General features: G+C 30.1%; 1 protein-coding gene across 2 annotated transcripts in view; it reads right to left on the bottom strand.

Moving 5' to 3' along the window:
* LOC129916979 (phosphofurin acidic cluster sorting protein 2) overlaps nt 1–23,855 on the bottom strand; it is a 95,829-nt gene that overhangs the window by 13,660 nt on the left and 58,314 nt on the right. For both annotated transcript variants that reach the window (XM_055997273.1, XM_055997274.1), the window contains exons 3-5: nt 18,454–18,975; nt 18,128–18,375; nt 6,786–7,042 (exon numbers count right to left, since the gene is read on the bottom strand). In XM_055997273.1, coding sequence (XP_055853248.1) covers nt 6,786–7,042; nt 18,128–18,375; nt 18,454–18,975 — 1,027 coding nt within the window. The remainder of the gene's footprint in view (nt 1–6,785; nt 7,043–18,127; nt 18,376–18,453; nt 18,976–23,855) is intronic.

Genomic DNA, 23,855 nt, shown 5'->3' with positions numbered 1-23,855 from the left:
ATTAAAAAATCGATTTCATTTCCAAAATTTCAAAACTTTTTTGAATAAATCATTAAGTAATGAAAAATATCAGAATAGTTAAATTTTTAATCGCTGTTTCAAAAAATTTTGATTTTTTAGAAACGTTAAAAATGACGTTTTGTATGAAACTAATGTAAAATTATAAAAATATGAATTATAATATGAAATTATTTGATTGAGAATAAATATTATATTCATTAACCATACACATTTTGTAAAATATTGTCGATTTGAAAAATTATTCTTCCAAGATAAGTAAAATATTTTCGTCACTATAACCCACGTGCTTTGTGTGTGTTAATGTAGTATAAAGAACATAGGTTTCATTTCATTTTTGATTTTGTTTAATTCATAATAAAAATAAAACAGATTCTATAAAGCAGGATTACACCAGAACTTTATTTTTAGTTTTAGTTACTTAAAAAAAAACATACGTAGGTACTTTCATTCAAGATATTTTTATGGGCTCTTTTGAATCTTTGTTTCCTTGGAAAATAAAACGTTCGTGCAGAGTTGCTTTAATAACTTTTTTAATTGTAAATAACATTCTGTTATTTCCGAGGAATTTTCTACATTACGTTTTGTGCAGACATAAAAGCTCCGAAGAAACCAAATGACTAACTAAAAAATTTAATCTCCTATCCTTAGTTTAACGATTTTCTAATTTAACCATTTTAGTAACCAATCCCTCATACGATACCATAGAGACATAATTTTGAATTTACTAAATTCCACGTGTATTCTACTTGATAATTAGATTTTATTTTTTTAATTATGTTTATTAATTTTTTATTTTTTTTCTGACGTCAAACTATCCTTTCCGCTAATAAACTAATGTATCCTTGTCAACTATAATAAATATACACATAATACAATTTCATGCGTTCAATAACACATTGCCCCTTGAGTATATTGATAAAGTCGCATGTGTATCGTTTGTTACACATGTTTTCCTCTTTTTTTCCATTCTAAATGTTATTGAATTTTATTCAATTATCTTTAGTCCCAATGAAAGTTTCATTGAGAATGAGAAAGTATAAAAAAATACACAATAGGAAAAAAAAAAACACTTAATTCATGAATGAACATTTTAGTTCTAAACGTACAACTTGTGTCTAGATTAATTTATTTTCTTTTCGTTTTTCAAAATTTTGTGTAATATAAAGGTTTAACTGAAGAATTCGAGAAGGTAATCAAGGTAAAAGTTATTTTACCGGATTCCGGAACTATGAATCTGTCATTTGAGATTATATATCTTTTCACTTTTTCGCCTAAGCTTCTCTTAACTGGCAATTTGTACGTCTTCAAGTATGTATAAAGAGCAAAAGGCTTAATGTTTGGAATTATCTATGTGCTTTTAAAAAATTCATCAGAAGATTGTTTTCAAAAAAATAACACTCTAATATTTTTCATTTTTAAATAGAAAGATTACCACAAAATTCAAGGCAAAACTCATTAATACTCTTATTGCGTTGCATTATTTCGCATTAGTTAATAAAATGCTACAAATAAAATTCTTAATTAAATACAAAATTACAAACAAAAGGAAAAAAAATAGGCAAACAAAACAAAAACAAACAACAAAATAGGTAAAAAAAAATAATGTCGTGGTGCCTTGGAATAAATGGCGCCCGGCAAAAATAATGAATCATGGTTTTGAATTTAAATTTTTCGAAGAAGCAACAAATTATTGCAATGCCTTCATATAGTATGCATCACATAGAAATGTTAAATACAAAAAAAAAAAAAACAGAACTCAGAACAAATGTGAAACCTGTCAACTATATCTATCTACTTTAGTATAATTTACAAAGGCTAATGTGCATGTAAATTAAGTAAAAGTACAAACAGACAGGCTAGAAGGCTAATGGTCTTTTTATACAATTATTATATATATACGACAATAGTATGTCAATGTTCGATGTTTGCTTTGGAGGCATCAACGAACGTATTGATGCACCATCACAGCAAATGAAAAACAAACTTTATAGCTAGCTACTTTCTGAAATTGTTTACTTTTATGTCTCATAGTCTTTGCTGGGTAAATTTAATTAAGAATACAGAAAGATATGTCTTCTGGGTATCGGTACCTATATGTTTACAAAGCTGATTCGGTTTAGTTTATTGTAAAGGGGATTCACCTTACTACTCGAGCGGAAGATAATATTTTGAAAAGGAATAAACTCGTAAAAATTTAGTTCTTTTCCAATTGGTTTGTTCCACCTGAGTTGAAATTTTTTTTTTCCACCGACCATTTCTTTGGGGGATGAATGGACTTTTCTTATTCAGCAACTGCATTGTTTGCCTTGGTTGTTAAAGTTGTACAATGTAATTTTTAGATATCGTTACTCGTCATAATAATCCAAGTTTATTTACCTAGAAGGTTTCATGATTCTGCTGAATTTTCCATTTATTATCCTAACCTAACTTTCAACCTAATCATATCAAAAAAAGACCACAATGTTCTTTGTTTTTTGGTACCATAAAACATGTTCATGTACAAGTATTTTTACCTCAATGATCATTGCATCTGATAGTCCAAAGGTTAAATACTCGCAAGTAACTTCTTGATTGATGACACATCGATGAAAACCTCGTAGTGTTCGTCGTTGTATTTTGAATGGCAGATGTTATTTTACCTTAATAGTCCAGTGCATAGGTGAATATCATAACCCTGATTTTTAGCACTCGTGAAATTCACTTTTTGGCAGCCATCTTGGATTTTAGTTTTTATTAAATATCTCGACTTCTGTTCATCCTAAGTAAAAGTTGGTTATACAAAAAACGTAGACAATTTTTTTTCGCGTTACAAGCTTAAAAAAGTAAAAAAACAACGAATAAATGACAATTTTTTAAGTTTTGAGCACTTTTTATCAAAATTATGAAAAAATCTTCCAAAAAATATTGTTCAACTTAAAATTTTCTACAACTCTGCTATACAGCTTTTTTTTTGTATCGCTATTAATACAAAAGTTATTTTTACTTTTTTGTTTAAAATAATGCCCTTTTTTGTCTGTGTTTTTTATCTTTACTTTTTTTTTTTTAATTTTTTTTCAACCAAATCTTGAATTTTAAATGATTAGTAAGTATTTTATAGCCATGTCTTACAAGAGAAAATTTAAGACGTGCAATTATTGTATTTTTAAGTCTCTTCATTTGGGGTATTTTTTAACAAAAATATAAAAATAACTTTTGTATTTATAGCGATGCAAAAAAAAGTTGTATAGCAGAGTTGTAGAAAATTAACGTGAAAAATCTTTTCTCCGAAGATTTTTTCATAATTTTGATAAAAAGTGCTCAAAACTTAAAAAATTGTTTTTTTTTTTTTTGCTTTTTTGGGTTGCGAAATTTAATTGTCTACGTCTTTTGTATAACCAACGAACGTTCAGCTAGGATGAACAAAAGTCAAATATTTAATAAAAACTAAAATCCAAGATGGCGGCCAAAAGGTGAATTTCATGAGTGCGAAAAATCAGGGTCATGATATTCACCCAATTCTATTTCGAATGAGAAAAAAAAAATTTGGGGATGATACAAACTGCTGCGTCGAATTATAAAAGCACTGGACTGACTATAAACAAATCGGGTATTAAAAAACTTTCATTTTTTTATGATAAAGAAGACGTTCGATTTGGTCCGCATATGGAGAAAATACGCCCAGTTTTAAAGTAATCATCCTGCTATTCAACATAAAATCGATCAATTGACCAGGGAAGTCTTCGAAATGCACATTCGTCAGAGTAAATAAGCTTCTATCGGAAAGAAGGTTCTTAAGAAAGGAATAGTATTTGGTTATCTGCACTGGAGACTATATTACTATACTATCTATTTACCGGATTATATTTTGGCACGAGAAACTTGTTTATATGGCACATTATGTTGCATAGAGGTACATTATTATCTTATTTTTACGAATAGTTTTAATTAAAATCACTTGCACGTGGTGCATCTGCTACGAATTCTAAAAAAAAAAAAAAATAAAATAAAAGCAAAAACAAAAACAAAACAAATATTGCAACAATGATTGACAGTGGGAATGGCAGTACCCTTGGCCTTAGTTTCAGTCTTTTCGAGCTAGTCCAATTTTATTTGTAGGTATATTATCTGAATGTTACCTATTTCGTTTCAAAAAAAAAATAAATATTTGCAGGGTTTTCCTAAAATATTTTTATAAAAACATGAAACAAAATGATATCGTTTTGGTTAAATTATTTTATTTCAACACCTAAATCCTAGATATGTGAATAATATAAACAAATTGTTATGTGCTAGCGACAGAAATAAATCAAATGTAAATAAAATTAAGTTCTATAGTATTAACCACCGCGATAAGTTGTTTTTGAAAATCATGCCAAAAATCTTTTACACCAACCAATCAGCAATTGTTTTTCGGGTGTCACACCCTAAAATGCACATATAAAAATAAACCATCAACATGACTAGATCTTTTGTTTTTTTTTTTATATAGATATATATTTTTTAACAAATGCGCAAATTAGGTACCTATATACATAAGAGAAGCCTGTAATTCTGTCTTTTTTAACGGAATTTATTACTATGGATGTTTATTTTTGTATTTCTAGGCTTTATTATTATACTGATAAGGTATTTGCCTGTTAGAAAAGCTCAAATCACCTGTAAATATATCTTCTTAAATCCACAATTCTTATACGTAAATGTTTGTCAAAAATTTGCAAGTAAAATGATATTCTTTTGGGTAATTCCACAGAGGTGTTTTGGCATGTTTTTGTATGTTTTTCGCTCTTATTTATTTAACTATTCACCAAGTTAAGCATTTTATTACAGTAACAATTCGGCTATTATTTATAAACGTTGTTTAACTTTAAACAACTGTTTAAAATTTGAAAATGTGTTCAAAAACCATGTTTGAAGTTGTCTTATAGGTTTCAAACTTTTGTTTAAGTAGGTATAGATTGTCTTAACTTTGAATAGTGTGTTATTTATTTTGATTAAATAAAGCATATTTCACATAATTTGAAAAAAGCTAAGCAGTGTTTAAGTAGACAAAAATCTTATAAAAATATCCCTTCTATTAAATTAATTTGTTTCATTGTTTGTAAGTTATTCTTACTATATTAATAAGTAATAACAATGAAAGAAATTAATATTTGTTAATGTATAAAAATGTTTAACTTAGTGAATAGTTAAATAAATAAGAGACATACAAAAATCTGCCAAAATCCTTCCATGGAATTACCTATTTCTAGATCCTACTCAAAGGAGTCGGGATTTGAATATACTTTGTTGCCTACATATAGCGTTTCTCATTTTTTTATTTTATTTGCAAATTAAAAACAAAACAAATACCTACTTGCTTGTATAAGTCTAAACAAAGGACGTTCTCACCACCAAAAATCACAATTACAATCACAGTCAATAACAATACTTGTTATTGAGTGTGTAATAAACGAAGAGTAGGCAATCAATTGAACTTTTAAACTCATTGCATTTGCCATTTTTGTGACTGCACAATTTACAACAGAAATTTGGCTCGGTAATCAGCATACTTTGAAATCTGAACCAATCAAATGCAAGTTTAAAGGTCTGTCTTATAATCACAAAGTTGCTTCAATAAACGGAATTGAACTGAGGTAACAAAGCAAACATAAACAAGAGCAACATAATGTAGCTTTGATCCAATAAAGCAAATGTCTTGAATTGAGAATTCATAAGTTTGAATTGTGGCTAACCTTGGTGGGCTGTATTACATAATCGATTTAAATTCCAGAAATGAAAACGCTTTGTCGTTTAAAATTACAGAAAATCTCCGATTAGATTTTAAAAAAGTTTTCAATATATCCAAAATTTTATCGAAAAATCATCTTTACAACTAAAATAAATTACATTGTCAAAATGTTACTTATTGGAAAACAAACAATGCGTACAGAGGGATGAAATGATATTTATCAAAGTACGTTAAATTCCGTCCAGCTACGTTCTAAAGGAACGTTTAAGACTGCTGAGTTTATTCAACATAGATTGAAATAAAATCTACTCAAAAAGTGTTGTTAAGGTAACCCTAGCTGTTTCTTGAAACTGTCTTTCAAAGATGAAATGCACAGCAGCTGAAAAAATTTACGACTTGGCAAATTCGCTCTTTTCCATTGACTATTGTTAGTTTCCTTTCTTATTTTCTTACTTTCCACTAAGTTTTCATAAAATTTCTAGTTAGTTCTCAAAATATATGAACTTTGTTGCAACCTCCGAAAACCGCTTTACTAAAATGGTCTCTCAGAAGACTTTGTTTCCAGATATATATAGTCCTACACTTTATTAGAAGCAACAAAATGTATATAAAATCTGCTGTAAAAAAAAAAATTAGATTAGATTTATTTATCTATAAATTGGATTAACATTATAAATATAATGTTAATCCAATTTATAGAAAAATAAATAAAAAATAAATAATTTTAACGCTTGTTGCATCTTACTTCAACTATAAACATTTCAAAGTTCACGACTTCATTGACATTAAATTTTAGCGGAACTCATAAACAGACTAAAATTGTTGCAATTAACTGGGGAAAACTGTAATTATATTGCATTAGCAACTGAATTTTAGCACCAAAGCTAACAAAAGTCAATAAAGATCTATCTGTCATTGTAGTAAAAATATTTATTCACCACCGTGTCTGGTTGGCAAATTCAAATGAAAATAAAAAATGAAAACAAATAGAATACAAAAAAAATTAAAAAAAAAAAACATTTCCAAAAAAATTCCATTAATTTAAAGATACACTTACCCGGCTGATTTTCGCCCTTGATGAACTTTTATCCTTCATTTCGAATTCACTATCACTATCAACTGGATTTGTACCTAATGCAACATCCTCAACTTCTGATCTCTGTAATTTACGATATTTGCGCATATCATGCTTCGATTGGGCATAATCACGTTTCGGATCGTACCCGGTTATACCCAAATCTGTGCCATCATCATTAAATTCACCCGAACTGAATTCGCCTTCTTCGTCCTCGTCTGAGTATTCTGCCACACGATCTGAAAGTTTCAATTTATACGGAAATGACATATGAACAAAATTTTTATTTTATTTCGTTGTTGGTTTTTTTTATTCTCAATTTAATGTGGATTGTCACGGAATTAATAATTTTTTTTTTTTTTTTTATCTTAAAAATGTTTATTTCTTAGAAGCGATCCGCAGCACGACCGAATTTCAACTGACTGCAACTAAACCGCAGAGGGATGAATACAACCCCAACAAAGATGATATTTTTTTTATTTTCTCTAGGTTGAAAGTGAAGTGAAAATATCGTGCAAGTGTCTCGTTCTGTACTGTATACGGAATATACAAGTGGAAATCAATAAATACCGAATGCCATAGCTCTACACCGACGACACCGCAACCGCCACCGCGTCGCTAGCTATAAGCAAATTAAAATTAAGATTCTAAAGACACCCCAAAAAAGAGAGACACAAAAAAGAGAATACATATTCACTACTATGTTTGTTACACTTGGTCAAGGCATTAGTTAGGGGTTGGGGGAGTAGGAGGTTTTTTCATGTGTACGTAGTATTTGGCCCGATTTGTTGTTGTTGTTATTTTTTTTTTTTTTTTGTATTTTTGAATGAGTCTTACCTCTAAAATAGCTTAACACGCATGGTTGGATTTAGTTGTCCTCCTGCTAGAAAATGTTTATGATGTTCGAGTAGAATAGTACAAATTTATAGTAAAAATATTTCTTGATGCAGGGGGTGCGAGGCATGGTAGAGAAAGAGAGATGCATTTTATAGCATCCCTTAACTAAGTGGGGGATTATTAAGATTTTGGTTAAGATACGCTACATCTTGGTAGAGTATCGAAAAAAAAAAAACAGATTTGAGTGATTCACATCTTAAGTGAGATAGTTTTTTGATGCTTAGCAGCATCATGTGAAATTAATGTGAAAATTTCGAAATCAAAAAGAAATAGAATATGATTAATTTTTCTGATAAGGTTGGGGTTTTCGTATGATGAAATTGTTGTAGATTTTTTTGTTTTGTCAATTTATTTCTTCTTAAAATTAATCGAGAGAAAATTTTCATCGGAATGTTTAATTTGAAATTCTTAAATGCTGACTACATATTTTTAAATGATGCCAAAAACATCGAAAAAGTGTTATAGTCTGTTAGATTCTGGGTAGTCAGTTGCAAAAAAAAATCTAGATGACTCATTTTATAAGAATTTGGAGCGAAAGATAAGTAATTGTTGGAATTTAATAATAATTTGAAAAAAAAAAATGCAAAAAAAAAGTCAACCAAGAAGAAAAATCACCTTTATTATTACAATTTAGTTGAAATTTTGGTTTAAGGTATTGATTAATAATTGCTACAAAATGGCATATCAACATTATTTGAAAACAAAATGGCTATAACGATTTTGAAATTTTTTTTCAAAAACTCGCCTCCTAAAAAAATAGAAATCAAATTGTATATTTTTTTGGTGCTCAAATTCATTTAAGAGGTTTTTTTCTTTTTTTTTTTTATTTGAAAAATTAATTTTATGTTTCTAAACTTTTATTTCTTACTATATATTATCTACATTTATCAAATTTGTAAATAAAAAGTCTTAACATTTTAAGCAACTTGAACTCTAAGACCAAGTTCGTGAAAATCACGTTCAAGGACTTCATTTTTGTTGCTTTTTCATCCTCCTAAGCTTCCTCTAAACTCTAAAGCAATTATGTATTGCAAGTTAACATTTAAGACGCTTCTTTAGTCCATTACAAATGCTTATTAATTTAATCCCTTCTCCTCATATTCACAAAATTGCAATAAAATGTCTATATGGTGAATAAGACTTCGAAATTATAGTACCTATAGCGCATTACGTAAAAAAGTCAACAAAACAATTACAATACAAATTTGTTTACGAATTATCAGAATTTAAAAATGTGGTCACTACGGCGTATGTGCAATATTTGTTTGTTTTTTTTTTTTGTTTTATAAAATAAAACTAAGGGTTGACAAATATTTTTTTTATGGTTGACCAATTACAAAAAAAAAAAAACATAACATAACAATTGTCTATACTTTTTTGACAACATAATTGTTTCTTTAAAAATTTGTAGTCCGCACATTCAATTTTGCACATCGTAAAAGAAATTAATTACAAAGCAATTTAAAAATTTGTTCAATATTTTATTACTTTTATTCTTATACTCGGGTTTAATGGTCGATTTGTTTTCAATGATGGATTAATGTTAAGTATTTGTGAAAGATTTAATTTTTACAAAGGTTGAGGTTTTGTTTAATTTTCAATTACCATCATTGGCAACCTTGGTATTACCCTGTGTTCCTTAATTTGTACATACGTACGCTCTTTTGTCAACAATTATGAATAATATTATAAAAAAAAAAAACATTCAGCAAAATAAACGACCTTCAGTGTTATTCCACATTTTTTTATTTGTTCAGTCGATTTTGTTGGAATTTTTTTTTAATGAAGCTGTTTTTAATATCAAAGTGATTTACATAAAATGCAACAAAAATATGGAATGTGAAAGGTGGACCAACAGAAGTAAATGGTATGAAAAAGGTTATTTATAAGTTTTGGCTATCGTATCTATTGACAATTTTGGATTTCCTTTACATGTTTGTACAATGTACAGGTACACTCTGGCTACAATTTTAATAACATCAACTATCTTTTATTGATTAAAAGAACAAAAAATATATTTAGTATGATATTATAAGAGATTTCCTTGATTTTTAGTACAAGTCTTTACTTGTAACACCTGGCAACTCTAGATTCTTGTTGGAATAAATGGCAACCAGGTTTTTTTTGATAAATTCTGAAAATTAAAAAAAAAAAAAGAAGGTTTTGACTTGAAGAGGTACGGTTACACTTTGTACCCACAAAGAAAATCTATTACATTTACTGTCAAAACTGAAAGATAAAAACGCTCTAAACGTTCAGTTAATTTGAATAATTAAAAGATTAACCTACGGATAACTTTTTTTTATTAAACTTTCATTATTTTTGTTACAATCCTTAACAAATAATTTAATTCACAACAAAGCTTATTTTTGACATTTAAATGTAATAGATTTTTTTTTTCTATTTTGGCATATTTCCCCCCCAACAAACCAAAATAAAGTGTGTTTCTAACAAATATGGTTTTTAATGCACAAAGATTACAAAACGAAACCATTTTAAGGTGTTTAAGAAAAATTCTAATAATAAAAAAAAGTCTGAAATCTACAATCAACAACAACAAAGTACCTTATATGGAATTAAAAATAAAAAACAAAAACTTTTATGCGACGTTGTGGCGCTCTTATAGTATATTTGTAAATGTCATTGAAACTGGAAGCTCTTTACATCATATGAATTCGCATTTTCTGTGCCTCAAAACCCCATCTAGCCACATGATATGCACAGGCACATATTTAATTCTTTGCTGTTTCGTTATTTTATTTGTTTTATTTTTTAAGGGTGAGGTTTTTCACATTCATATCACGTTTATAAGCGCCCATTCAGCATCTAGATTATAGCAACAACAAGAAAAACTACGACTGTCTAGGAGAGCATGAAAACCGCAGCAGTTGTCGTCATCATTGTTGTTGCATCAACAGAATCAAGTGACACATTATTATCCACCTGCGCTAGTTTTTTTTTTTTTCTCTGTGTTTTTTAAGCTTTTGGTTACAGATATTCTACACCCCAAACCCGACTCAAAGCCAAACAACATACACAGATGCTGTTAGTTATGCATGCGGTTTGATCAGGGGCGTACACACCATTGGGGCAAGCGGGGCGATGCCCCGGGGCCCCCAAACACTCCAGGGCCGCGTCTAGAGATAATGCAAAGAAGGCAACATATTATAAAAGTAACGAAGCAAAAAGATAAGATATTTGACATGAATTAGTTGGGACACAAGAGAGACAAATTATAATCTTAAGTGTAATGCATAATGAATTGGTAGCTAGCCACATACTATTTCATCTAAAAAAAATAGTACCTACCTCAGGGGCCCCAAAAAAATAAATCGATTTTTTGAAAGAAAAATTATATGTATATTATTTTAGGGTCCCAAAAATTGTTACTTGAAAAATCTAAGCGACCAATAAATGATACATCAGGCGTCCCAAAAACGAAGTGGGGCGTATACGTTCTTTTTTATTTGTTCTTATTTTCTATATTAAAGGGGCCCCAAGTATCAAAGAATCCCCAAAATTTAGTCTTGCCCCGGAGCCCCGGCAACTCTACGTACGCCTCTGGGTTTGATGCACTTCACAAGAAACATGAAGGCTTGACACTGCCCCTGATGGTGGATATCTATGTTGTATTGTATAGTGTAGGGTCTGCCAGCAGCATTTTATAACGAGAGAATGTTAATCGATTTTTGGAAATGTCAACATTAATTGCATGAGGAGCATGTTACTTCAAACGATATCATGCCATGGCCTACCTATAAAGCCCATCAACACAAAACTATACCGCCACCCCACCCTTATATAGAAAATAGTGAGTCTTGTTCTTTTTATAGGTTCCCTTTTATTTGGCAATGTGCCAAGGGCTTCTTCGTACTATTTTTTTTTTGTAAAGCTACAAACTACACATATTACATATTTCCCTTGAACTTCATAATCACTTTTGAGGGTCAAGTGTATAACATGGAGGAGTGGAGCTATTATTGTGTCAATAAATGTAACTGGGTCGTCTTGAGTGTTGTAAAGAGAATATTTTGTAAGAGTTTATGATGATGATGGTGAGATCTTATTTGGGTCCCCATATTTGTTCTGTCCTTGACACGTGTTATTGTGTGAAGTCAATGTGGGACACTGATGCTTCCCCCGAGGCTTGAATTTATGAGATTGGAAAACTACAATCGACTCAAAAATGAATAATGAAATGTTACCTGAGGTGTATTTTCAATTTAAAAGGTAAAATAAAATTTATAGGGATATGTCGTTAGTTATTGACAGGAAAGGGAAACGATTCCAACTTAAGTGTTTAATAATTTGGAACAAAAACAAAAAATTAATAAATCCACTAATCACTATCTAATGTTTTGAATTAAAACCGTCAACAAAAAGCAGGTAGGTACGGGAAACCACTGCATCGTACTAATCTACTACCTACATTCGTAGATTGGATTTTATGACTCATCCGCGAACATCATGTTTTATGAACAAAGAATGTGTAGCTTCATATCTTCGCTGTCTACTTTGTAAATATGTACACGGAGAAAAAAAGGGCACCTTAAAATAATATGATGATGCGCAATTTAAATTTCACCACCTTAAAATAAAAAGATATCCGCTTAAAATAAGGCGATTCCACCTAAACTCAATTAAATTTATGGTGAACTTTATCTTATATTAAATTGAATTTTCATCTTAAAAAAACCGACAAAAAATAAAAATTTTAAAATTATTGTCACACTTTAGGTTTACTTATTTCCAACAATCAGATAACACAGTGTAAAGGCACTCGTAGGTTCGATCCCCTTTATTAAAAGGTTTCCACATAAAATAAAAGATGATGTGTTTTGTCACCTTAATTTAAGACGGAAGTCATCTTAGCAAAAAACCATGCAGAAATCCGTTTAATTTAATGTGGGATCTGCTAAATTTTAAGTGGTCTTTTTTCTATGTGTATATGTATACTTCAATAATAAAACGTAGAGAAAACCTAGTTATAAGAAACTTAGGTTCTAACGTCACATGTGGGATGCTTGTTTAATTAATTTACTGTTTAATTTTTCACATTCTATCCATAACACTGGTCACAAGGTTTTTGCCACAAAAACCAAAATTATAAAATGCAAAAAAAAAGGTTTTTTTTATAACGGTTATATTTCAAGAACGGAGGCCAAAAGAAATTTTTTGATTGCCGATTCGAGTTTAGCAACATAAAAACCTTTAGAAAAGTATATTTTGGTTCCAATGGCACACATTTTTTGACCAGTGACTTAAACTTAAGATTAAATTTTGTTTCTCTTTGGCTTATTAACTGAAACTTAAGATATCTCGAGCAATAAAAAAGATTTTGAAAGAAGAGTATCTGTTCTCATAATCACCTCTACAAATATGTTTAAAATGAAAAAAACCACATAAAAACAGAAGCTCGAAAACAGCCAAAGTGACGTTTTTTAGCATTTTCTAACGGTAATATCTCAAAAACAAAGGCCAGTCAAATTTTTCCGACTTCAGATTCGATTTCAACACATCAAAAACCTCTAGAAAAGTATATCTTCGTTCTTGTGGCAAAAAAAATAGTTCAATTTTGTTGACCAGTGTAATTAGACACAACTTACATAAACTAGAAGTAGTTTAATTAATTAAACTGTAAAAAAAAAGTAAATTTAATTACTTTAGAAAATGAACTAGGTCTTTTTTTCGTCACGGGTGGGACATTTTTTTAATTTTTGAGATAGGTTGGGCATCAGACTTCGGGTATAATTTTTTTCATTTTCATTTTATTCATACTTTCATGCTAATTAAGGGAAATGAAATAAAATTAGAAGAATAAAGAACAAAAAGTTTAACAAAATTGTTTTTTTTGCACATATCCCTCGGTGGATTTTTTTTTAATAGCATTACCTAAAGAGCCTCAAAATCACTTTTTTTAATTTTTGAAGACAAATCGAAAATTGAAATGTTTCTAAAGCATGCTTCGCATTATAAATCTGGTTCTGGCAATACATTTTATTGACGTCACGGGTGGAATCACTTCTTCTAATTACATACTACACAAACGATTTTTGAGCGTTTTGCGGAGTCTAAGTTACCGGAAAACATAGTGTTTTAAATTTTAAGACAACTTTTTGTCACGGGAGGGCACTTAGAAAAATCTTCAAATTCAGCAATACAAAAATTCTAATTTCATGATATTCTACGAATCCAAAGGAAAACAAAATTTAGGTATGTTTTCACGTTTCGAAAATAAAAACGCATTTTAAAGTTGTTTTATCTCAAAGCTATGATTTTATACATTTTTCTGCTCACGGATTACGAAAAATTAAGTCGTCACCTATTTTGAGCATTGTAATTTTGTATTATTTCATGTTTTCTAATCTTCTATGTTAAACCATAATTGGCAACAATATGACGATAAAATAGTCAATATTTTAATAAATTAATAGAAAAATTACACCGGCACACAAAAAAAAAAAGTGTCATGAACCAGAAACCAGACCTATCTTTCTATATGTTTTTGGGACCGCTGAATCCGAATTTCAAGTCCGTTTGGCCCTGTCACCCTCCAGTTTTGAGTAATATGCAAAAAACTCAAAAAAAGGTAGTTTTTGGGGTCTTTTTTACACTTTTTTCAAAACTGGAGGGTGACCGGGCAAAACGGACTTGAAATTCGGATTCAGCGGTCCCAAAAACATATAGAAAGATAGGTCTGGTTTCTGGTTCATACAACTTTTTTTTTGTGTGCTAGCACTGTCGCGACATGTCGCTGTAATACCCGGCACACAAAAAAAAAAGTTTCATGTACCAGGAAGCAGACCTATCTTTCTATATGTTTTTGGGACCGCTGAATCCGATTTTCAAGTCCGTTTTGCCCGGTCACCCTTCAGTTTTGAGAAAAATGCAAAAAACTCCAAGAAAGTCATAAAAATTCAAACAAAATGCACTCACAGCTCAAAACTGGAGGGTGATGGGGCCAAACGGACTTCAAATTCGGATTCAGCGTGCCCAAAAACATATAGAAAGATAGGTCTGGTTTTTGGTTCATGACACTTTTTTTTTTTGTGTGCCGGTGATTATTAAAATTTTTGCTAATATAAAAACTTAAATCGCATTTTGATACGGAACATTTTTTCCCACAACTTCAAGGTATGGTTTTCTCAATGCAAATTGCAGTATAATAAAAAAAAAAATGCGAGCAGAGATCGTTTACAAAATTTAAGAAGTATTCAAAAATTTAGTAGCCAATATCTTAATTTGTCGTTTTTTTTCGCCGGAAAATGTTGTTTTTATCGAATAATATAACCTATTTGAACTCAATTAATGAATTCTTATGCGCTGGAAGTGAATCACTTAAGACTACCTACGATGCTACTCAACTTATTCATATCCTAAAATTGACATTGCCACTAATTTCAAATCAGTATTATGCCCAAAACTAGATATTTAGTCACAAATTACCTTGAATTTTTCCAAGCCAAGTGGGTGAAAATTATAAAATCATTTTTTTTTTTTTTTTCAAATATTAGTTCGACCTACTTTCCTCTCTAAATCATACAAGCAGAAACTAACCACCACCCACAAACAAACAGAAACAAAAAATAAAATAAACAAAACAAAAGTGTTAGTTGTCAAAATATCATCAATTATTCAATTATGTACACTCCACAAAGCACACCACAGCTCACTAAAATAGTCTAAATAAGCGAGACAGAGATTTGACACTTTCCATTTTCTAAACAGTTTCACTGACAGACATAATCATATTTTTCCGGTTTATTTTTGTATCCACCATAAACGTTAGGGTGTTCCATAATTAAAATTGCATTCATCCATGACTTGTTTTTTTTTTTTATTTTTTTCTTTCTTTATGTTTTTTTTTTCTGCTTCCATATTAAGTATTCATGGGCTGGTTATGTGCTTGTCTTTGATTTAAGTGAAACGATCTATTAATGGATTCTTATTCCAGTCTTAGTTCATAATACAAGAACTAGTGTTTATGTGTGTGTTTGTGTGCTTGTATAGCTTCAAGGTTAGCTTGTAGCAGCAAGTACTTATGGCTTTTAATAGCGTGCTCTACTAGTGGTTTGATGAATTTGCTCTTCCGATGAATGCTTTTCCAAAAACTTGTAGCTTATTGAATTTTTTTTTTGTTGGTTTTTGTTGTTGTTATGATGCAGAATACTTTCGTTTTCAATTTCTTTTGTTTTGTTTAGAGGTTCGTTAGAGCAATATAAGAGGAGAATGGAAGGGATAGGTGGGTGCAAAAATTATGCATACAAAGAAGTACGTCCATGAAATCAGAAAATCCAGAAATCAGAGATAAAAGAAGAAGTGATAAATTTGAATATTTTTATAAGACCATAATACTTTTACACTTTTTGAAATAGTATTTATTTAGTTTTTGACTTCAAGAATTTTCATACATGCATAAACATACTATGAGTATTTTTTTAATCATTGCCACATTTTTTGGGAGAATTTTTGCAATTTGAATATGCCAGTTTGGGTTATATGCCACATTTCAATATTTTACACTACAAAGCTCATATTGGCAACTCTGACAATGCAGTAATGCTTAGTTCACCTGACACACGAAAGATCAAGTCATTTGTTTATTTATTTTTGAAAATATTTGAGAAAATAATAATCCAATTGTCTTTTTATTAAACTTAGTTAGCTAAAAACGTTATATTTTTTATTTTTCAATTAAATATATGAAAGTTAATTCAAAAAAGGTAAGATTCGATATGTAAACCTATAACGTGTGTTCCTGTCTAGACATGATATTTGGCGTTAATTTTTGTTCAGGGATGTTTTCATATTTTTGGACGTGTTGGGATAAAATGCCACATGTGTTGCACACCAACAAAACAAAACAGAATTAACAAATTTGGAGCAAGATGTGACTGTATTTAATACTCTATATGTCAGAGATTGATATCAGCATATCGAACCCTCAGAAGTGGCATATTCCCCTCACGTGTGGGAAAAATGCCACTTTTTAAGGTTTTTTTTTTAAACTTTATTTAAAATGAATTAAACGAATTAAAGTTATGTTTTTATTGGTTTTTCTATTAAATAAAATGACAATCTAATAAATAAAAAAAAATCTTGAACTAAACTTGCTTTTAATAATTAAACTTGCTTTTTTTTTAATATGATTGCTTTACTTTTAAGTGTGGCATATTCGCCCGACTTACCCTAAACTTCAACGTCTACAAATGTTTTTTTATATTCAAAATTCCGCTTTAATAAAACGGACGTCGAAAATAACAAAAGTATTATTTTGTACATCCAAAATTGAAGCCCATTAACTTTTAATCTGTTGCCCAAGAATTAATTTTGTAGCTCCAATTGGTTAGTTTTATTTCAATTTAAGGCACTTCCAATTCGTTGCACAAATGAAGAAAAGTTTAAAAATGACTTTTTGAATATTTTGAGCGATTAAATTAAATTTTTGCAAAAGTACAAAAGTAAACATATTTTGTCTTCTCTTAAAAAAGAGCGTACATTTTTTATTTAAACAAAAATCTTTGAGAAAACCATCAGAATATAAGTTTGAAAATGTTTACTTTTGTACATTTTAACTTTTTAGGCCAATGGAAACATAAGAATAGATAAAAGGTTTTGAAAAATTAATAAGTGCTTATATATTCTCCAAACCGTTAGTTCAACGGGAAAAATCAAACAAAATACATTTTTTCCTAAAGATATAATTGTAAAAATGGTTAATTGGGTCAAAAGTCCAAAATCTAGTTTGGGCTCTGTAGTTTCAGTTTAACTTCTTGTACAGTATTTTATTAAATAACTCTTTAATATTATACCGTTTTTAGTCCTCATTATAAAGTTTAAACTAGGTTTTATGAGCTTAAGTATTTATTAAACCGATAAAAGCATGTTTATATTCAATTTGGTTGAATAGAACTGGGACATCGTACCTACATTAGAATTGAGAAGGTGTTAAACGATCAGGGATACTTTGATTCTAAAAAAAATCAAGCCGATTTGCTAACTGCAATATTTATAACGGAAAAAATGTGTAGGTTATAACTTGCAAAAAAATTCCAAAACTTAATCGATAGAGTATCAAACATAATACGAAGAAAGTAGAAAATATTCAAATTTTCCAAGAAAATCAGTAATTGATCTTTCATGGATTTGTCCTTATTCCGAAGTGGTTTTATTTAGGTAAAATTTCACATTTCTTGGTGTTTTTTCGAAGATTTCTACTTTCTTAAAAAAAAGAAGCATTTACATGTGTATGTACAAGATGATATCTTTCTCTTTCTCTGAGTATCTTTCAAGTTGAATTGATTCCCTTTAAATTATCAAAGTAGTTAATTTAATCAAAAATTCAAACACAAAAGTCCTACATATCCACATTCAATTGATAACAAAAAGTATTTAATATCTGTTTTCAACTTATTTTAAGAACTTACCTGCTAACATCACACTATTGTTATTTTTATTGTCATGATCAACTGGAATGGATGAAACACGTTCGGCTCTCAAACTGGCTACACTTGTGCCCGGTCTACCGTTCTTTCCTGACGCAATCAATTCAACTGTCATATCCATGGACTTTTGTAGCACAGCATCCATGCGAATTATACCTTCTGCTAGTGTCTTATAACCAAGTATTGTGCGTGATTTATATTTCTTACGACGTTGCAGCAATATCACCAACCTAAGACACAAAAAAAAAAAAGATAATCCCATCACATTAGATAAATCTCACACATGGTATCATGATTTGCAATCTTACCTATTTCCATCTCTTTTAATAAAATGCGGGTACTGAAGACTAAAGTGCAAATCAAGTTCGGTCTCAGCCAGTGGAATACTATTCATTCCACCCATGATATTGTTCATGTTGCCAAGGTTACAACCGGAGCTCGAATTCGAGTTGCCACCACCTATTCCAATTCCCAATCCACCATTATTGCTGTGATGTGATGAATTGATCTGACCACCGCCACCTCCAGGGCCACTGCCACTACCAATGGCACCACTCGAGCCACCTCCCATCGAGTTCATTTGATTATTTCCTTGTTGTTGTTGCTGTTGTTGCACTGCACCACTTCCACTACCACCTCCCCCACCACCCCCACCTGAGCTAGTCACATTATTACCCAATTGAGATCCACTGAGGTTTTGCGTTATTGGAATTTCATGAGAGCGTAGAGTACGTTTGGAGCTTTGCATTTTGACAGCCAACGACAAGGATGTCATGTCCCCAGGCAAAGGTGTCAATATTGATAATCTCGTTATTGTCAGCGAGCAGAGTCTGCAAATATAAAATAAAGAAACAAGGAATAAAAATTATTTTCATTATTTTACTACTCTCGTAGAGTCTTTATATAGTTTAGTGTGTGTGTGGGTTAAATCATATAGAGGGAGCATTAAAATACCAGAACAAAACTGTTGTACGAGTCGAGTAGGGTATATAAATATAATAAGGACATGCTAGAGAAAGCTAAGGGATTACACGAGATAGGAATATGTAGGTCGTGCTAACAATGGCATTAAGTCAAACAACGATTGTGAGGCTGATGCTTTGGCTGTTTTATAAGGAAGAAAAAAAAAAAACGGATGTGGTGCTATATTGACAACTAACGCAGAAGAATTGATGAAGAAGATAAGAGGAGGATTACAAATAGAAAAAGGAGCTTATAGCACACGTTTCAGGCATCAGCAGCAGCATCAATGATATTAACAGCAGCAGCACCAGTAACAAGCAGATTGCCAAGAGATTGTGATTTGTGTGGGTTATTGATTTAATTTTTTTTCTCATTTTTTTTTTTTGTGCAATTTTAATTGGAGAAAATGTCATAAGCATGACATTAAATGATATCATTAAAAAACTGATAATGATCTGATAATGTAATTTAAATATGCAGCTTTTTAGAGCAATTAAAAACACGAATATGATTAACATACAGAGAATTTTAATGATAAGGTCTTTAACCGGATGAAAATGGTTTAAACATCGTTTTCCGAACCTCAGTAGAGCATTTTTAAATCAATTACAGTCAATCAATAACAATCTTTAATTCTGATGATACAAAGATGGAAAGTGCTTTCTACGAACTCAAATAAGGCCACAAAACTGCATTTGACTATGACCAAAAGTTATTTTTTATAATAAACGTTACTTTATAAGACGATCGAGGTAACATGGTAACCCTTCTAAGAAACATACACACATTGTGTGTTTTATTACGTCGTTTCAAGAACAAAACAATATATAGAAATGGGGTGGACAATCTATAAGAAGCCTTTATAATGTACAATGTGTACATTTTTATCATCTGTATATATGTATAATACAAAGCCTTGAAGTCGTATATCCTTTAATTACATTTTGATTTAGGTTTGGAGAAAAATCAATACATTACGAACAAAATTAAGGTCGTAGGTATTATTTAAAGGACATCAATTATTTTTATCTTTAAACAGAATATACATAATATTCAGTAATTTTGTGCATTTAAAATAAAAAAAAGACCCATGTAGGTATTTAAAGAATTCTGATTTTCTCATAAAAGTTTAATTTTAAAGCTAGGTCGAACTGCAACTCTCAAAAACAAACAAAAAAAATGAAAAATTACGCCTCGAAGTGGAATAGAGAAATGAAATGGTAACGGAGTTACGAATAACAGAGTTACGCGCGACAGAGTTACGACCGTCAAAGTTACGCGAAACCGAAGTTACGAAAAACTAAAGTTACGAATTCTAAAGTTATGTAAAGCTATGACATGCGATTTTTGGGTTGGCAACAATTGCGAGGAACGATATGGAATTATGGAAACATAAATAAGAGAATATCGATACGTAAGTGCAATATTAGTTGGACAAATAAGAAGTTAATTTCAATTATGTCCCCCAAACTTACATAAGTATTAGGGTGCTCTTATATGGTCGAAAAAAATCTTTTTTTTTCGATTTTTTAATGGGACACCCCTGCATTATGTTCTACCATATAAGCATAGTGTATGGTATTTTTTTCCGATTTTAATATTAAAATTTAGGGGTCGCTACTATTCACTAAAGATTTAAGTAAAAAAATAAGATCAATTTCAACAAAATTTTTTTTGTTACAATACAAAGTACGTTTAAGACCCGATTTCTCAATCTTCTAATAAACAGTCAGTTAACTGTCTGTCGAATAAAGATATTAGGCTCATAAACAATCAGATAAAATCATTGAATTTTTCAACTAAGCTATTCTACAGAATAACACAAAAAAAAGTCAAATTCAAAAATATTCAAAATTAAACTTCATTTTTATTCCGCTGTATTTTTATCAAAACTTCTTTCAAAACAGTTAAAGATTTAATATAAAGTACTTAATACTAATTACAAATTTTTAAATTTTCTGAAAAAAAAAAAAAAAACAAAATTTGGTGTATTTTTCAAAACTTTTAGTTGTGGTAGCGACCCCTAGAACGTGTTTAAACTGGACCAAATTTTACCCAATTTATATTTAAGGCAGGAAGAACAAAATGAAAGGGTGTCCCATTAAAATTTCGAAAATTGATTTTTAAGAAGCACCCTAATAAGTATACTTATGTTTTTTTTTTCTATTTCAACGTTTTTGCGATCTTCTCACAAAAACAAAACCATATATGTATATCTATACCTATCCAATCAAAATTTTACAAGATTAAATAACACCCATTTTCGCTTTACTCATTTAGTTCTGACCAATGAGAAAATTGTTAATCTCTTGTTTGTATTTCCATAATTCCATATCGTTCCTCGCAATTGTTGCCAACCCAAAAATCACATGTCATAGCTTAACATAACTTTAGAATTCGTAACTTTAGTTTTTCGTAACTTCGGTTTCGCGTAACTTTGACGCTCGTAGTTACTCAGAGTTACTCGCCCGTAACTCTGGTATTCGTAACTTCGTCGGTTTCCCTAGAGAAATTGGAAGGAAGAAGCTATCTTAAAAATAGCCGCTTATAGAAAAATGCTCAAAAGATTTGTTCGCCAAAGATCATTATTTATAATGATCTTTGGCTTAAGGAGGGGACATTTCCAAGGAAAAAGATGAAAAAGTTCGTTGCCGGAAAATGTATCCAAAAAACAATTCATTGAACAACACTTCATCGAACAACAATTCTTCAAATGACAATTCTTTGCCATTTCAAAATTTAAAAAAAAATTGCATTTTCGGGTTTTGGTTCATTGAGTAAGAACTTTTTTAATTTGGTATCAAAAACATCAATTTTAGGCATTTACTTCAGAAGGTAATAAGGTAATAATGATGTAAAAGTTACCGACGCTAACAATTTTCTGTTAGAAATTTGTCAAAAACATTTCTTCGAATAACAATTTTTCGAATAAAAATTGATCGAAAACAAAAAAATTCTTTTTTGATAATGGTACTGTTTACGCACCTCCGCAGGGGCAAGACCCTACGCAGAATTTAAAAAATGAGGCAAATTTTTCGATTGAAAATTCTTGGATAACTTGTCGAATTTGTCAAAAATTGATGACACGGATTCTTTTTAAAGGAGAGGTTAACATTTTGGTTAAATGTTTTCGTAGTTCAATCGGAGTAAGAATTTAAATCACATGGACCTTTTGGCACTGGGCATAGTGTTATTCTTCTATAGCACTGTAGAACACTGTTTTGGATGAATTAACCAAACAATACTTTTTCAAAGATTTTGGTGAATTCGAATCTGAAAGCAGATATTCTTTCAGGTCTCTTTTTTGAGATATTGCTGTTTAAAAATTCAAAAAAGTTTTTTTTTTTACTTTTAGATAGAATTAAAAATAATAATGAATGAATGAAAGAGTTTCTTCGAATTTTTGCATTGAACTCACAAAAAATCAATACAACCTTTTAATCAACATTTAATATTACTTTTTCTATATTACTTGGTCAAGGACACTGATTTAAATGCTTTTCTATTATGTTTCTCTTTTTTCTATTCTGAGCCCATACCGTTAATCTAAAAAGCTATTGCACAATTTTATTTAATGCAATGAAATGGCATGTTACTTTTTCTGCGTTACAAACATTCTGTCAAACATGTACTCATGCAAAAATATCATGTGACCATGGTAGTTCTTTTTATTTTTATGAAATGTATTTTGACAACCGATTGATTGCAATGCAACATGCTCGTATTTAAATGGAGATCGGTGCAACACAATAACAAGTGCTTAGCCAGGAAACCACCCAAAGCGTTATGTAGATTCATTTTGGTTTTAACACTTTGCATATACAAATAAACGCAAAACCATAATAATTTTATTCATATACGGATAATGTGCGACTTTTAACTGTGGATTAAATTGAAATTCAAGAAGATTGGAATGTTTTTATTTGTCGTATGTCAAGTACGAGTATGTGGAGTATGTATCACGATTTACCAAGTATAGAGCAATATGGGTAATGAGGGTCTAAATGCGCTTACTTACTGCCCCACAAGAGTATAAATAATTTGATATGGAGCACAAGCTATGACATGCATATGGAATGCATATTAACACCGGAAAAGCCATAGTTATTGTTCATTTTACAATTGCTGCGATGCATATTAAATTATTTGAGTTATTTTTTTGTTTTGTAATTCAGTGGGGAAAATGTTTTGTTTCATGAAAACCTAGAGTTAAATGGTTTGGAAAAGTTCATTGTACTTGAGATTGTACATGTTTTTCTTTAAAAAAAAAAAAAAAAACTTCTTTACAAAGTTCTTTATAGACAACACGGTTTAATAGCTTACCAAAAAAGTACCTACACAATCCGAAATCAGCGCTGTATTTAAAGATTTATCTAATAATCACTAGTCAACAAAGTTGAACTTTTTTGCCACAAAACCAAAATATACTTTCTGAAGGTTTTTGGGGTTCTGGGGTTCGAATCCGAAATCAGAAAAATTTGATTGACCTCCGTTTTCGAAATATTACCTACCATTATAAAATTCCAAATTTTTTTTCAAAAACGGCTCTAACAATTTTGATATAAATTTTTGTGTGTAGTGTTAGACATAAAAGCTTCCTTTGGAATTGTACCGTTATTAACGGTACCTGCCATAGAATGTTTTTTTTTTATTTACGAGTCTCTCGAAAACGAAAAAGCAAATTTCGACCAAAATTTTTATAGAGAAACTTTGAACAATCATTATATAAATTTTTATTAAATTTAAA

This window comes from Episyrphus balteatus, chromosome 3 (assembly GCF_945859705.1).
Source record: "Episyrphus balteatus chromosome 3, idEpiBalt1.1, whole genome shotgun sequence".
NCBI lineage: Eukaryota > Metazoa > Arthropoda > Insecta > Diptera > Syrphidae > Episyrphus > Episyrphus balteatus.
The sequence above is the reverse complement of the archived record's forward strand: the minus strand, read 5'-3'. Positions and strand labels throughout refer to the sequence as shown.